Source organism: Hirundo rustica, chromosome 10, assembly GCF_015227805.2.
Source record: "Hirundo rustica isolate bHirRus1 chromosome 10, bHirRus1.pri.v3, whole genome shotgun sequence".
Classification (NCBI taxonomy): Eukaryota; Metazoa; Chordata; class Aves; order Passeriformes; family Hirundinidae; genus Hirundo; species Hirundo rustica.
Genome location: NC_053459.1, coordinates 6,853,357 through 6,868,909, shown reverse-complemented (window position 1 = coordinate 6,868,909; position 15,553 = coordinate 6,853,357). Strand labels below are relative to the sequence as shown.

The window sequence follows — 15,553 nt, the reverse complement described above, 5'->3', positions numbered from 1 at the left end:
ACCTATTTTCCACTCACTTTGCAACAGTACTGTGGAACTCTGCAAGCATCCTCTCAATTTAAATAAATCAGCTGGAAGTTTCCTCTCGGCATCTTATGAACACACCAATCTGTACAGCTGGAAGAGAAAGCGTGTCACAATCTACTCTATTACACTGTTCACCCAAACACCTCCGTATTTTTTTTTGTTTCAAGTTTACAGGTGTCATTTATGGCACACAGTTTCTATATTTAATGGGAAAATTCACTTCCCCCTCACTTACTCCTGTCTGTACATATTGCCTGCAATAAACAGAATATGCAGAGGCCCAGGTGAAGGACAGAACAACTGCTCCTGTCTCATCCTGGCACCGCAGCACCATGGCCAGAACAGCCACCTGAGGAGGGGTAACAACACAGCCCTGGGGAGTCTGATAGTGTTCCCATCGAGCTGTGGGTTTGCTGCCAGCAGAGCTTTGATCAGGATGAGCATCAGCAGAAGCACCACATTTAGAACATCATCTGTTCACTGCAAGGCATAGCTGAAAAACTAAACTGCCTGATGTCTACTACTCCATGCCAATTAAACCAATACAAAAAACGCTACAAAATTAGTCTACAGCACTTGTATTTACCATTTCACTCCTCTCTAAGGAATAGCTCTGAACTTCCAATGCAAGCCAGGATAAAACCATTTCATCACAGCACAGGTTTTTATTAGCTGGTTCCCACCCGATGGGCACAGCAGCCCTCTCACAACAAAATCAGTAACAGAGAATCCTTACTGGAAGCTCGGAATCATTTTACTTTATATACAAGAAAAACATATTTACAACAAGTAAACTATGTACAAAAAAACCCCAAGAGACATTTCCATGGTAATCACTGTATAAATTAACAAAATAAATAGGAGGGAAGCAGGTCCCATTCTTAAGGCACAAAACCTTCTTCCCAAGACTGTACAGGGATTCACTTGCTTCCCGATGCTTTTGACAGGATCACGGGAACGGTGGGGAGACCCCTGAGGAACAACAGTCGGTGGACAATGATACAGACATACAGTCACTGCTGACAGTTGTAGAAAAACATCATTTTTCATCCTTTTTTTTTTTTTACAGTACACATATCTTAAAATACAAAATATGTCTTGTAAACAGTCTGTTTTATAAATCACATCGCTATTATGCACATTTTTAAATAACACTAAAACAATGAACGAAGCTTTCCGTACGATTTGGGTGCAGAAGCAGTCGAACACTGGCACCAAAGGCCTCGGCACAGTGAAGGCTCCCAGGTGCCAGGCCAGCCCCTCCAGGCACCCAGAGGCACAGCTCCCCTTGGCCACTGTGCCAGCTCCTGCTGACATCCCACAAGCTACAACAGAGAGGCTGTACCAGCCCTCCCGAGGGCAGCCCAGGGCAGGGCACTGCCAACAGCTAAAGCTCCCTCCAGGCTGCACACAATCTCACTCAGCCCCAACCATCATTCCCCAGAACCTGCCATTAAATATCCAGGATGCTGCCAGAATGTCAGAGAATGGACTGAAGCCTCTTCCAAGCAGAAGAAACCCCATGACCAGCTCACTGCAGCCACTGCCAGGGGTGAGGGATGCACAGAAGGTGCCGCATGGCTTTCACAGGAGCTGCGGTTCTTCAGGGACTAAACACCTGTGTGATACGTGACAGTTCGAGCTTCTCTCAGGCTGGTGTTCCTGAGACTGCTGGACAGTCTCTTTTTGGCAAAGCAGCGTATTTTTTACTAATTGTCTTTCCTGAGTTTCTCTCCCACAAAAAATTATCAGACGTCAGAAGAGAAACTCAGAATAGCATAGCCAGGAGTTCTACCTGGCTCCCTACTTTGCAGATAGCACTCACTGATGTTCAAGACAAATTGTCTCCATCTATTCACAAACATCTCGCCAACAGACATCTGCACTATTCCCAGTGAGACACACAGAGCTACAACCCTTCGGGGGTTTTTAGATCTATACCTTAATAAATATTCAAAGGCACTCAGGTTAAACACGGATCCCATTTCCTAGCTCTTAAAAGAAGGCAGAACTCCCTCCCTGCCTCTGATAAGTAACAGACAGGAATACAGTGAATGTCAAGCCTTTGATAAATGTGCACATGCACAAAAAGGATCTGAAGGCATTGACCCACAGATCATAAAAGCAAAAGAAATGAAGATGGGTCTGTGCAGGCCCTCATCATTCATCCAAATGGCTAATGGCCATCAGGTCTTGATAGATATGGCATGAATTAAGGAACACACCTGAATGTAAAAACTCTTTGGATTCCTCTGTTGCTCTGGGCAGGAAGAGTAGACAGGAGCTGTTTCTACGGAAGCAAGAATTTAATCCCTCAAGGATTATGCAAGGCAAGTGTTATGGTTTATGCATCTTTAACCATGGGGCTGCCTGAGGGAAATTCACAGAACAGCTCCTTCACTACATGCAGGAACAAACACAGATCTCACCTTTTTTCCAGAGTTCTCACCTGCCTCACCCCCCCTGCACTCTCCTGGGAAGGCACATGGATGTCCCAGCCACGCAGAGTTCTGGGACAGACAGTGGGATGCACACACTGAGGTCACTGCAGGCCACCACTGAGGATGGCTGCATTCTGGGGCTCTCCCAAGGAGGTTTCTACTCATTTTCCTCCAGACACTGCTCTGTGCCTCAACAAGCAAGTGGGACAATACAGTATGTCTGCAATTCTCACTTACCTGATAACTCAGAATTCAATATAGTTGGAGGGAGCCTGTATTGGTAAGAAAAACACCTATGGAAGCAACTGCCAGCATATACACAGGGGAAATACATTCAGGGCAAGGCTGGACATATTTCCTGCTCAGGCCACACAGTATTTATACAGTAAGTGTTTCTAGCTGGATCAAACATGTTTAGTCCTCTTTTACCTTCTCATGAGCAAACCCTGTCACTCAGCAGGCTGAGAGGAGACACGTGGGTGAATGTGCCTGGTTAGAACAGACAGGCAGAGTCAGAATAACCCTTGGTGAAATACTAGAGAGTTCAGTGGAGTTTGGCCAGCTGGAATGAAATCAGCCCAGAGACTTTATAAGCTGACAAATCTTTACATAAACTAACTTGACTGATTGCTATTAGACCAGAGATATCGATTTGATAAAAATCCTTACAAGTAAAAAAAAAAAAAAAAAAAAAAAAAAAAACACGTCCTCAGCAAATTTTCTTTTATGCCACTGTGTATGTGGGCTTTTCTGTCTGCAGCTATAGTCAGACAGGTGCCACTCTGTAATAATAGAGAAAAAATACACAGAAAATGACAGAGTAATTAAAAATTTCTGCTGTCTCTCAAGTTTTACAGCACTGACTGTTGCCGAATTCCCCTTGCAGTGATAAAGATGGTGATATAACTATGCATGCAGGTCTTGGGCTTTAACAGCCATCCAACTGGGGTCAGCCATCCAGAAACTCTAATTCAGAGGCACTCATTTTCACATGCTCCACTGTTGCTGGTACCAAAAGCAATTTATCAGCATATTCCATTTTTCATGATGCTCGTTTTCTCAGTAACAATCCTTCTCTCAGTGCTCTTACAGGAGCCCTGATGTTTGACTGCATAAAGAATCTCTCTCTTAGGGGTACAGCCCAGGAGAACTGAGCTACTCTAAATCTTCTGTGTGTGCCTGGAATGAAGAAGCAAGGCAGCAAGAAGCAAGATGGAAAAGCTACTAAAACCAAGACAGGTGAAAAGATACAAGTACTAGACTTAAATCACGTATTCTGTGACAGAAATAGTTTTCTACACTGCAAGCTGAAGTAAAGAAACAGCTCTCGTGTTTGTGGCTACAGAAGTGGAACTAACCAGGTAGGAAGCTACAACTGGCCATTGCCAGTCATGCTGCTCCCTCCCCCAGGATGAAGCAAGTTGTCCTATATCTCCCTTCTTGTGCAGCCCAAACAGCTCTTTAGCTTTCCTCTCCATGTTATCTGGTTCCCAAAGATGAATTCAGAAGAAGGAACGTCAGAGCTGATCTCCTGTAACCATTTGGCTCTCCAGAGTTTTCTTTCCTTACTGCCAGAAATTTCTGAACAATTGTCCATGATAACTTGGCACCACAATTTTGTGAAAACCTAAAGGCTGGAAGAAGAGAGCAGGCCCAGCAGAAGGCCCCACCAGCTGGTGCAAACCCTGTCTGAAGCACTTGCACTGTTTGTTGCAAAAGCTTGACTGAATGAGAATCACTGGATATTCATCAGAAGAGGTCTGAACTGGCTTTGAATTTCAGATGCAAATTGCAGGTAACTACAGATGTATTAAAAAGGGATTCGTAAGATGCAAGGAGAGGCTTTGTCCCACTTAAATATGCTAAATACACGTGTGACATACAGATGAGCAGGAGAATTTTAGGTCTGAAAAGACTGTCAGATGCTCCTGAACTAAGACTGGCCGATACATCTTTTGCCCTGAATGATTCTATTGTGATGAAGTTGTCCAGTAAAGGAATCTGTGTTGCAGTTCTCAGGAGTCCTGCAGTGTCCCTGGAACCAGAACTTCCCACGACACAGGACACGGCTCTTCAAACAGCGAGCGAGTTCTCTCCAGGAGGCTCAGCCAACGGCAGAGGAAGCGCCTCTTCACTGGATGCAGTCATACCCCACAGGAAAAAAGTAGCACCATGCTTGGTTGATATGAGCTCTGAACAGCTAAAATTTGGCTGTTCAGCAGAGAGAGTTGTGAGCACATCTGCTTTGTGAGGTGACTGCTGTGCAGTTAGGGAGAATGGTAGACACAGGCTGTGAAAACAGAGGCTAAGCCTCGCTGGCAGGAGTACTCCGGCTCAGCTCCTTGATCCCGTGCAATATCCTCTTCATGTGACCCACTTTGGTCACACCCAGGTCCTGGAAATAAAAAGAAAACCTTACATTGAGAGAAAGGCAGAGGGAAACCCCAGGTGGCCAAGCAAGAGTTACAAACTAGTCAGCCAGTTACAGAGAGGACGAAACCAGCCAGAAAAATTCCAGACCTGCGGGTTATGTACAGAGCCTCAAACAGATATCAGAAAGCTACTAAGGAATGTAGAGCAGGCACAGAGCAATGCAGAGAAACAACTGCACTGTTAGGCAGAAACACAAATTGCTTTGGCTGTTAAAGGCTGCAAGAACAGGAGGAGCACACAGACATCAAGGACCTAAGCTAGTAGCCAAAACATGCAGGGAGAACCAACCAGTCACCTCTGATGGCTGGTACCATGCAACAAACACAGGCTGTAGGTGGATGACATGCAGAGGGGTCAGCTACACAGGCTACAGCAAACCCCACCATGGGAAGATGGTCAAAATGATAAATAAAAGATTCAATGAGCATCGAAAAAATGCCACACACTACTTCAAAAAACCCAGTGCTTTCCTGCTCTATGCAAGTCACCAGAATGATGACACAAATCTCTTGCACATGACAAGAACCACCACTTTCAATTTCTCTCAGCAGAAACAATGTCTCCTGGTGAGGAGATGAAAAGCTGTGCAATGCGGTTGCTAACGCCTCTTAGAAAAGATTCTCTCCATCCATAAACCTCACTAAAGTGGACAATCACTTTTTCTAGTAACAAAGAAGTGTGATCATCTATTTGTCCAGTCACTGAACGGTAAGAATCCAATCTTCCCAATTACAGCACCTTCTGCAAAATGGTACAGTAGCTGAGAAAAACTTCCATCATTAAAATCGGAGACTCTGAAGAACACTGTTGGCAATTTGTATGCTGGACTGTATCACATCTTCAGGAAGCTGTGGCAGAACTGGACAGCTGGTCCCTCAACCACCACTCCTACTTCCCTGCTATTAAAAACCAGGTGACCCAAGCCGGTGAGAAAATAAAACGAGGCTGTGGTGAACCTGTTCATCTTGCCAAGGCACCTGGAATGAACAGCGGGCAGACCACTTCCAAGCACATTCAGCACAGGTCATGCAGACGCAGCTGGCTATTTCTCATGAGCCGACCGTGAAAGTACCTTGAGGTCCCTCCGTTCAAGGTGCAGGAGCTCAGAGCCCCGGACGTCATGTCGGATGAAGATATCCTTATACTCACAAAGACTGAGGTGCTCAAGCCACGCCGCAACCTCCTCCGTTCCCCAGAGGTGAACTGTTAGAGATGGAAAAGCAAGAGTGCATTGAGTACCCAGAATCCCAGGAGACAGGGAGAGATGAGGACACCACAGCACTCAGTGCCAGAGGAGGAGGGCAAGCAGGACCACAGCCCCTAAGGGGAGGGCAGCACAACCTTCAATCTCAAATGGAGGAGGTAGGGCAAAACAAGGTAAGAGATGTTCTCTTAAGAAGAGGTCTGCTGCAGTACAGCCAGGTGGAAGTGCATTTTTTTTTTTGATGGGATATCTTTTGATGGGGACAACGTTTTTCAAGTTTACCCCCATGTTTAAGAAGAGTAAATTCGTTGTGTAGATTCTGTGTACAAAACAACAGATTCATAAAATATATGATGGAGAATCATAGCACAGATTAGTTTGCACATTACTATGTACAACCCCGTGTGCTCAGTAAACAAAATGGCAACCTTTCTCCCCTTGTCTGAGGGAGAGCGGATGAGTTTAGACTTCCACCTTCTTGCACAGCCTCTAAATAAGAGAATAATACAATTTTCCAGTTTTGGGAGGCAGTGAATGAACACCAGCCTGTCAGACAGGAGACCGTACCCACTCCATGGCAGAGGACAGGACCCAGGAGCCAAACAGAACAGGTCATACCTCTGAATTTTGGAAGAAAGCCTTCAAAAGGAGAGCATTAACCAAAAATCAACTAGAACAATTTAGAGAGAAAGTGTCTTGAATGGCAATTTGTTGATTCATGGCCAGTTTTCATCTACTGACCAATAGGATTAAAGGTCAGGGAGCACCTGCAGTGATGCTGATCCCCAGCCAATTAGACATGAAACTTGATTAAAGCCTGAAGGTGAATCCATGAGAAAAATATCATTTGCTGTATCATAGAGAACAAGCAGTGAAAAGACCGGAGTTATGCGGACTTGGGCCCCACAGTCATTTTTATACTGAAAATGCCAAAATCCTCAAATTCACTTCCCTAAGCCCTCTGAAATATCCCTGAAAACCTGTACAGTGTAGGGGAGAATTCTTCAGAGGGTACCTCCTGTTCCTGCTCAGGAATGCTTGCATGGTACAGGGGGACCATGACTCAGCAGGGAGCAAGAGCTATTCTGCCACACAAAAAAGACTGACTAGACCTGCAAGAAGAGACAGATGCAGGTGAAACAGGAGAGGATGTGTGAGGAAACAGACCAAGAACGGGGAGTGGTGTGACCACACTGATGTAACACAAAGACAGTGAATGAGCAGACTTGGTACCCGGCAATCCCATGCTACTATGAGTCTCCTTATTTTTGTTGTTCTTCTCCTTTTTAAACTTGGTCACCAGGCGGAATTTGCCACTGCGGCTGCGTTTAGAATAATCCAGCATCTGGTTCTGCAAGAACAGAAAGGGAAAATCAAGCACACAGTCATAAAATAATTGGAATGGACTAAGAGCAACAAGCACCGTCAAGCTCAGCTCCATGGTCTTGTAAGAAAGGAAAAAAAAAAATTCTAAACTCATTCTGGTCGAGACAGAAAAGGAAACAGAGAAAGTTGATCCCATGTTAGGCATGGGATCTTAGCAGGAAATTACTTTCTTTAGCCCTAGGGAGTCAAGTTTATTTCTTAATAATTTTTTCTCACATCAGTCACAGAGTAACAGGAAGTCAAACACACAGAGCCAACTAGGGAAAAAGAACATCTAGGGAAAAATAGCCTTGTTCCTCCTCACCTCCTCATCACAGGGCTCCATAAGCTGCCACAGCCAAGGGATGTCTGCCAGCTTCCTCAGCTGGAGGTCCATGTCTGCCAGGGCTGCCTGGAGCTGCTCCTTCTGTGGAGGATCTAATTGCTGGATCAGGAATAGAAGGTAGGCATAGTTAAAAGCTATAGAACACGCAGTAGAACACACAGCCAGGCCCTCGCCTTTAAATTCCTAGCTAACAAAGCAGGTCCTCCTTTTGAAAGGAAGTGCAGAGCAGGTACTCTGCCCAGACCAAGGTAACAATTACATTTTCTGAGCTCCAAGCTTCACAGCACACCCACATAGCAAAACTTTCTGTAGCAAATGATTCCTGGATGATAACATCTAAACTGACTTAGAGTCCAACACCAGCAAAATGCAAGCCAAGGGAATAGGAGGAGAGGGGAGGAAGTGAGAAGCTGCTTTTTCCTCCTGCTTTGTGCTCCTTACCAGTGCCATCTTGCCTGCCAGCAGCAGCTCTGTCTCATTGTGCAGGGCTTTGACATTATTCACCATCTCTACAACAAGGCTGCAGTTCAGACCCTGCAGGGAAGCAATTCATGCACAAGTTAAGCTTGGAAGTGCAGAGGTCTGAGCAGTCAAAAGGAAGAAGTCTTAGACTAGCAAGGCCTACTTTTGGTCAGTCAGAATGGAAAACCAAGAGCTCTGGAGCAAGGACAAAATGGGAAATGCCAAGTGAGTGCAGTACCTCTGTAGACTTGGATTTAGCGTAGACTTTGTCCATAGACTTGGAGCTGGCATTGACAGCATGGGCAAGCTCCTGTTCCATGTCCTGATAGGATTGAGCTATTTCCCGAATGCTAAAGAGAGAATTACAGATTGCATCAGCATATGCTCAAAGCAGATCTCTCCTGACTGCGTATCCTACTTTAACACCCATCCAAGCGACAAGCCACGATCATGGCAGGAGCACAGCCTCTGGCAAAGCAGGGCAGTTCTCCTTCCCACTGAGCATGCACAGGCAAGGAAATGCAGCTCTCACAGGCACAACACATTCAATTCTGCACACAAACTGGGATCAACCCAGATATTTTAATATGACCAGAGCGATGTGACAGGCAGCTGCACTTTTAACAGCTTTCTCTAATGACTCTGGGAATTTTCTCTCAGAAGCCCAAAGGAATGCCTGACTAAAGAATGAGCAGGTAAGCATACATTCTGGGCATTGTATAAAAATTTCTGCTGGGCATCAGTGTTACAAGAACACAGGTTGTCATCTGAGCTTCTTCAGAGGCTTCTGTTTCTTTTCTGAAAAAATATTTATATTCAAAGGTAACAGGTTCTTTCAGGATTAAAGGATCCATGTTTGCTCATGAAAGTAACATTTTTTGTTCAAAATGGCCTAAGAAAGCTTATTCAGCTTCAGTTTTTGTTTAGCTGGGACACTGAACAATGAATGATGCTATATCCAGTGGAATAGCAATGGGACCAGCAATGCAGCAGGTAAGACTAAACAGGAACATCTCCAGAAACAGGAAGCAGGACAAGAACTTCAGGCCCTAAAGAAGGCTCTAGTCACTAAAAGCAAGCTGAGTCACACCTGTGGATCAGAGCACCTGCAGCTTGACCAAACTGGATGATCTGGGTGGATTCTTCTTCAGACATGATCTCTGGTTGCAGAGAGAAAGAGGAGGGTCGTGACAACTCACACTTCTGTTTGTCCTCCCAAGACTTCAGGGTGCTCTCAAACGCCTAAAAACACAGCAAGCAAATTATAAGGTACCTTGTAAAGGTCCTATAAAAACCCAGTGACTGTGCCTATGCCTGTAAAACATGTAGATCTGCTAAAGGCCCTTTTCATTGCAGGGCCCAGTAGTTAGGTTGCTTATAACTCTGCTAACCAGCTAGCTGGGATGAAGTTTTCCATGCCAAATGCTTGCCATGGCTGCATTTCAGCTTAAGCATAGTCTTAGTCAAAATTATTGGACCAGCTCTGAGGGTCAGACTAACAAAATCCAACAACTCTCTACTGGTAGCAGCCTTTTCTTTGAGCAGCTGTATTACCTTTACACTTCAGTATTACTGTGACACTTTAGAGCTTGGAATTAAAAATGTTCAAGGCTCCTCCTTATCTGGAAGTAAGATGGGCTTCCCTAGCAAGTGGTGGGCCAAGCAGCTGAACTCAGAGCTAAGACTTGTCCCATTTGCAGCCTAACTGATATTCCTATGGGCACCAGCTAGTGGTGTGGGAAAAAGCAAAATCCAAGATCCAAATAGAAGGATCAATATTGAATATGGTGAGAATGAAAACGGAGCCCTGTGGTAAAGCACTCACTTCCCCTACTGCCCCTGATACTAGAAAACCAGGCTCTGTCAGCTCAGTGCAAGCTACTTGCTCATCTCACTCTTGCTGATGACACTTCAGTGGTCCAGATGAAACCAAATAAGGGAATTTGAGTTTTTCCATCTTCAGTTTGGGAAACTATATATCCCAAATCACATTTGAAAAATGTTACCAAAGGTACAGGGTCACATGAATGAAGGGAGGACCCCACTTCAACTAAATAGGACAGGTTTGCTCTGTGAAAGCAGGGGCATGCAATGACCTTCAAAAGGACAGCAGGAAAAACAAGGATAAGTTGAGAAAAAGTTGAGTGTGTAACTGCAAAACTGGAACCTCTTCCTCAGTGGCAATTCCATGACTGCAAAACCAAGGTGGTAGGCAACAAGGAATGAGCTGGCACTATCATAGCTATGGCTTCTGATGGCCCAACTCACAAGGGACTACTTGTCCTCTCTATCTCTTGTGCTTCATGCCACCTTTCCCAATATGCCCACAGATAGGTTGCCTCTCCTTTTTTCCCTCCCTTTACCTTTACAGCAGCAATCCTGTTCTCTCTTGCTCTCTGTGCTATCTCCTCCAGTCACTCTCTCTCCAAGTGTCAGTGTGACGCTGCAGAAGCTCTCTTACCCTTCACAAAAGCACTATTCCTGTCTCCTCTCCACAACATTCACATCAGAGCTGACAGGACAACTCTTTGAACTCAGAAGAGGATACATTCAGCTAGATATAAGGAAGGATTTAATATGATAAGGGGAATGAAACACTGGCACAGGCTGCCCGAGAAGTGGTGGATGCCTCATCTCTGGCAACATTCAGACCACAGGCTGGATGAGGCTTTAAGCAACCTGGTGTAGTGGAAGGTGTCCCACCCCCAAGGCAGGAGTTGGACTACATGACCTTTAAAGTCCCTTCCAACCCAAACAATTCTGTGGTTCTATGATTTAACACCCACTGCTCTCCGAGTTAGGAGGTCTCCGGTGCCCCATCCTACCATGACGGGCTTTTTATCCCACCTTTGCTTTCTATTCATACTGTCATCTTTGTACCTCCCTGCCAGGCAATGTGCCTCAGGCCTGTATCAGGGTGCTTTCCCTTTTTCCCTTTGTCATACTCCTTCTTCTTGTGGCTCAGCAGGTGAGTCCTTTGCAGAGGACTTGGATTTGCTCTGGAAGCTGGGTAAAGGGGTGTTATGCTGGAAAGTATGAAGAGCTGCTATCAACTCAACTGTTTATGCATGGACAGTCACAGGGTTGGGAGGACTCAAAGTCTGTCTGTGCCACAGCAGGGTCTTTATCCTTTCCTTTGTCTGACCACTGCTCAATCATCAAAAGAGCAAGGAGGCTTCCTTATCTGCTGGTATTCATCACATATATTTGAAAATTACGAGACTGACACACACTTCTGAACAAGGCATAAGACACTTTAACATGGCCAATGAGGTATAAGCCACATACTGAACAATAACGAGAAATTAAAACATTGACCGTCTGAATCTAGACAATCCACAGCACTTGGCGAGGCAGGCATCCTGTGGAAAAAACAGCATGCAAGTGTGTTAAGAGACACTGTCACAAGGCACCTAGAAAAGGAAGTAAAGTAAGCTTGCATAAACAACTTTATTTATGCCATTTCCCAAGTGGTGAATGCAAGTTTAATCACATTCTTTCCCAAAAGATTTATGGTGTGTAATGAAATATGCTTCTTGTATTCACAAAGATAATGTTCATGTGTGGCCCTCGCCATGCTCTCCAGAAAAATGTGACGTGGAAACAGGTGTGTACTGCACAGGGAATTCAGGATGCTCTTACCCTGTCTCTGGTGAGGGTCTGTGCCCTGTTCTTATGAACAATCCAAATGTAACCTGGAGGCTGGATCCAGGCTTCTCCATCCACTTGCACGGGGACTCCCTCTTCTCCAAGGATCGCTATCTTTACTGTCCGGCACTGCAAGGAGTGACTGGGTCAGAAAAGCTCTAAAATGTTGATTTTCCAAAAGCATAAGCCATTCTCTGTCTTTCCAAAGCCCCTCCCCAGTTGCTGCAGGTTTGGTGCTACTTGAGGCGCACAGGCCTGGGCAGCAGGACATACCTCACCCTTGAGCAGCAGGGAACACCTGCTTTGTCTTTGGACTAATCTGTGTTTGAGTTGTTGGTCTAACTGCTACTACAATGAATGCTAGCAAATGATTCCATACTCAAATTGCTCCTGAGTATGTCCATTTCCAGCCCTGGTGGATGCTCTTTCCATGGGTCAGAGAGAGCAGAAAGAAGGGCTCTAAAAAGTCACCAGCTGGAGAGGGGACAGGCAGGAAGAGCTCACAAAAGCAGCTGATACCTGTGCAATCCGGTGGTGCTGTAGGTTTATCACACGTGACACTGCCATCTGCATGCTACCAAACACGGCTACCACCTCCAAAATCTTGTCATCGAAGGAAGGGGCTGTAAATGTCTGCCACATACAAGGGAGAGAGAATTCAGGTGAGGCACAGCTCTGTTGGAGAGGTTTCTTTACCCCCTACTGGTGCCGATCTGGGGGTTGGCTTTCAATTGTGCTCTTTAATCTGTATAAAATTAACAAAGCTAGAAGGTGAAGATCTGGAATGAGCTAGGAGGGAGAAACAGGAGGCTTCCAATGGCTAAAGTATATGCAGACATGAAGGCTGTAAGGCACAAGGCAATAACTATTCTTTTCAGAGTAGGCACTCCATTTCCAAAAAATACAGTGTTTCTGAGTGAATCCAGCCGCCTTTGCCTTCGAGGGGTTTTATTTCTCTTTACTTCTCTGCGGGGACAAGGTCAACCTGAAGAACTTCCTGCAGACCCAAATGCTCTGGTGATGTTTTTTTTCTGAATCACTACAAACTGCCTGGGTATGAAAGCTGCTCAAGGTTGGATTTCAGTATCTCAGCCACTTCCAATAGATAGTGCATGCAGACAGGCCCCCTGCCCTCCTCCTCCAAGCACTATTTTCAGAGGCTGTGACCTCAAAAGCAACAATAAGTAGAAACATTACCTGTATGGTCTTAGAGAATACTCACATCATCCTCCTTGGTTCCCCCCCAGAAGTTGGTGCCTCCTGCATAGCTGGGAATGTTGAGTACAGCAATCCCCTGGAGACTGGGCAGAGGGATTGGCCTCCCATCGCACTGCACAGAAATGAAGGCAACACTACTCTCAGCCCAGCAGGAGAGAGACCCTCCTGCCAGAGCACATGCTCTGTGAACAGAAAACAGCCAGCACTATCTTAGTAATACATTAATTCAGGTTTCTTCCTGTTCATTCTTGGCCTAGAAGAGTAGAAGGTATCCACTCAAGCCTCATGAGCCACACATCTTCTGGCAGACAGATAGATATTTTTGCCTCTTTTCCTCTAACAGGAACAGGGCACACCTGAGAGGCCTGGCAGAGCCTCTTGATTTATTTCTCAAGAAAGCAGAATAAAGCTCCTGAAACATCCATGTGATGATGGTCTTCTCCTGCAAGTTACCTGTTTATGCTGTACATGACTTGTACAAAAATATTTCTTTTCCAGTTGGATGCACATTACAGCACAGTTAAATTCAGAGCTTTCCACTGCACCCACCATCTAAACCGATGTGTTCACATGAGATACCACATGGAACATAACAATCTTATCCATGCTGAACACTGCACCGGGAACAGCAAATACTTTCCAGCAGGATGATACTTCTGCCCTTATGGGCTGAGAATACAACTTATGCTCCAGAACCAGAAAAAGCCACTTTTCGTTACCTCAGGGTGTTATATCAGCCAAGTATACTGTTACAGGCAGGCAAATATCACCAAGTCAAATCACCATGCCAAAAATCACAGTGCCTGAAGGAGATGGAATTAGGCATGCCAGTCTTAGGAACAGAAGAACATGCTAATTCCTCACCTCCAGCAAGACCTTCTGCTCCAGGTTTTTATACGTTCTGTGCAGTAGCTCCTTGGTCCCCAATACTCCATACCACATCATGTTCTTAGTACGACTTCTAAGGGGGCAAACAAAAAGAGAAGAAGTCAGCAAAGACGTTCACCCTTTCACTAAGAAAGAATAAAAACTTCACACTGAAATGGTACCTGCTACTTCCTAAACCACAAAGGTGCTTTGCTTCCAAAAGGGTCAATTGCTCCAAGTGGTCACTGTGCTAGGAAACTACTTCCCTTTAAATAAACTTCAGGTAGGAATCAAACAGGAGTAACAGACACTACACACAGACTGCCCTGGCACAGAACTCGTCCATCTCATACACCAGGACATCAACAGTGCTTGGCTGTATTAGCTCATATATACCAAATGTGGCCAATCTCAGGCTACACAAAGCATCCTGTAGTTGCTCAAGTATTCAAATGGCCAAACCTGTGGTTTGTATTGAGTCAGGATCAATGCCAAAACCAGTCTCTGCTACATTTAGAACTGAGATGTGTTTCTCTCACAGCTAAATAGCAAGCCCAGGAGAAAAATCTGTGAGATGACATAAATAGAACCAATGTGCTAAATCTGAACCAATGTAGCAACTTAAGTACCTTACAGCATAATGAATAAATCAGTAACTTAATCTCTTCCATCATGATTTCAAGCCTTGAAGGAGCATTATGTAGACAATACACCTGACAAGATTCAGCACATTGTACACAACCAGCTTCAAAACTACAAAGAAGCATGAAGTGGTTCAGTCACTTTTGGAGTCAATCCAAAGGTAATTTAAAACCAAACCCACCTGCATTTCTCCGGGTGCTCATCACGTTTGTTGTTGAAGTCCAAAGAAATCTTTGCATCCAATCCAATTCCAAAGTAATTATTCATTACACACTTCTCTGTGTAACATTCACTGCCAAACAGACAAACAAAACTTCCACTCCTAAGTCTTGGTACCATTTGTTGCTTATCTCACACAGAATTATTTAGATTGGAAAAGTCCAACTGTGTCAGACGCGTCACTGCATGTGTAACTCCATAAACTGATCCTTAAGGCCCAGAATCCAGCATATGGATCCATTCATATAACTCCAGGCTGCTGCAGTCCATTACTTTGGTCTATAAACTAATCCCCCTCTCTGCTGAGGTCTGTTTGCAAATGCCCACTCCCTCCCTTCAAGCTCCTGAGCATACTCACAGATTTTCAGGCTCAGAGTTAAAGGGATCAGCATGGATCAACAGTCGGCTGATGACAGAGCTCCCAGGCAAAGAACCTGACATGCCAGCACGGATATCTGTAGGAAAATCGACCATGGAGAAGAGCATGACTACTAATAAGCAGAAAGTAGGCAACTTCAATCCCAAAGACAAGATAACAAGAGTTGATATATTCTTCCCTGTCATTCATGAAGAAAGCAAATAGCATTAGTGCTTTCTTTCACTCCAGAGGTTAGCTCTTTTGACAAGGAGAAGGCTTTCTGGGGCTGCCTGCAGGGTTTCTGACTAACAGTGTACTGCCTA

General features: G+C 45.0%; 1 protein-coding gene across 11 annotated transcripts in view; it reads right to left on the bottom strand.

Annotated features, from left to right (window-relative positions):
* Nucleotides 1-124: 124 nt before the first annotated feature.
* DGKD (diacylglycerol kinase delta) overlaps nucleotides 125-15,553 on the bottom strand; it is a 67,704-nt gene continuing 52,275 nt past the window's right edge. For 10 of the 11 annotated variants that reach the window (XM_040073746.2, XM_040073744.2, XM_040073756.2 and 7 more), the window contains 13 exons: nucleotides 15,231-15,327; nucleotides 14,835-14,945; nucleotides 14,009-14,105; nucleotides 13,149-13,256; nucleotides 12,446-12,559; nucleotides 11,921-12,055; nucleotides 9,369-9,520; nucleotides 8,517-8,628; nucleotides 8,258-8,350; nucleotides 7,796-7,915; nucleotides 7,339-7,456; nucleotides 5,974-6,104; nucleotides 125-4,863 (listed from right to left, as the gene is read on the bottom strand). In XM_040073746.2, coding sequence (XP_039929680.1) covers nucleotides 4,774-4,863; nucleotides 5,974-6,104; nucleotides 7,339-7,456; nucleotides 7,796-7,915; nucleotides 8,258-8,350; nucleotides 8,517-8,628; nucleotides 9,369-9,520; nucleotides 11,921-12,055; nucleotides 12,446-12,559; nucleotides 13,149-13,256; nucleotides 14,009-14,105; nucleotides 14,835-14,945; nucleotides 15,231-15,327 — 1,478 coding nt within the window. In that variant the 3' untranslated portion in view covers nucleotides 125-4,773. The remainder of the gene's footprint in view (nucleotides 4,864-5,973; nucleotides 6,105-7,338; nucleotides 7,457-7,795; nucleotides 7,916-8,257; nucleotides 8,351-8,516; nucleotides 8,629-9,368; nucleotides 9,521-11,920; nucleotides 12,056-12,445; nucleotides 12,560-13,148; nucleotides 13,257-14,008; nucleotides 14,106-14,834; nucleotides 14,946-15,230; nucleotides 15,328-15,553) is intronic. The other variant, XM_040073747.2, reaches the window with a different exon arrangement.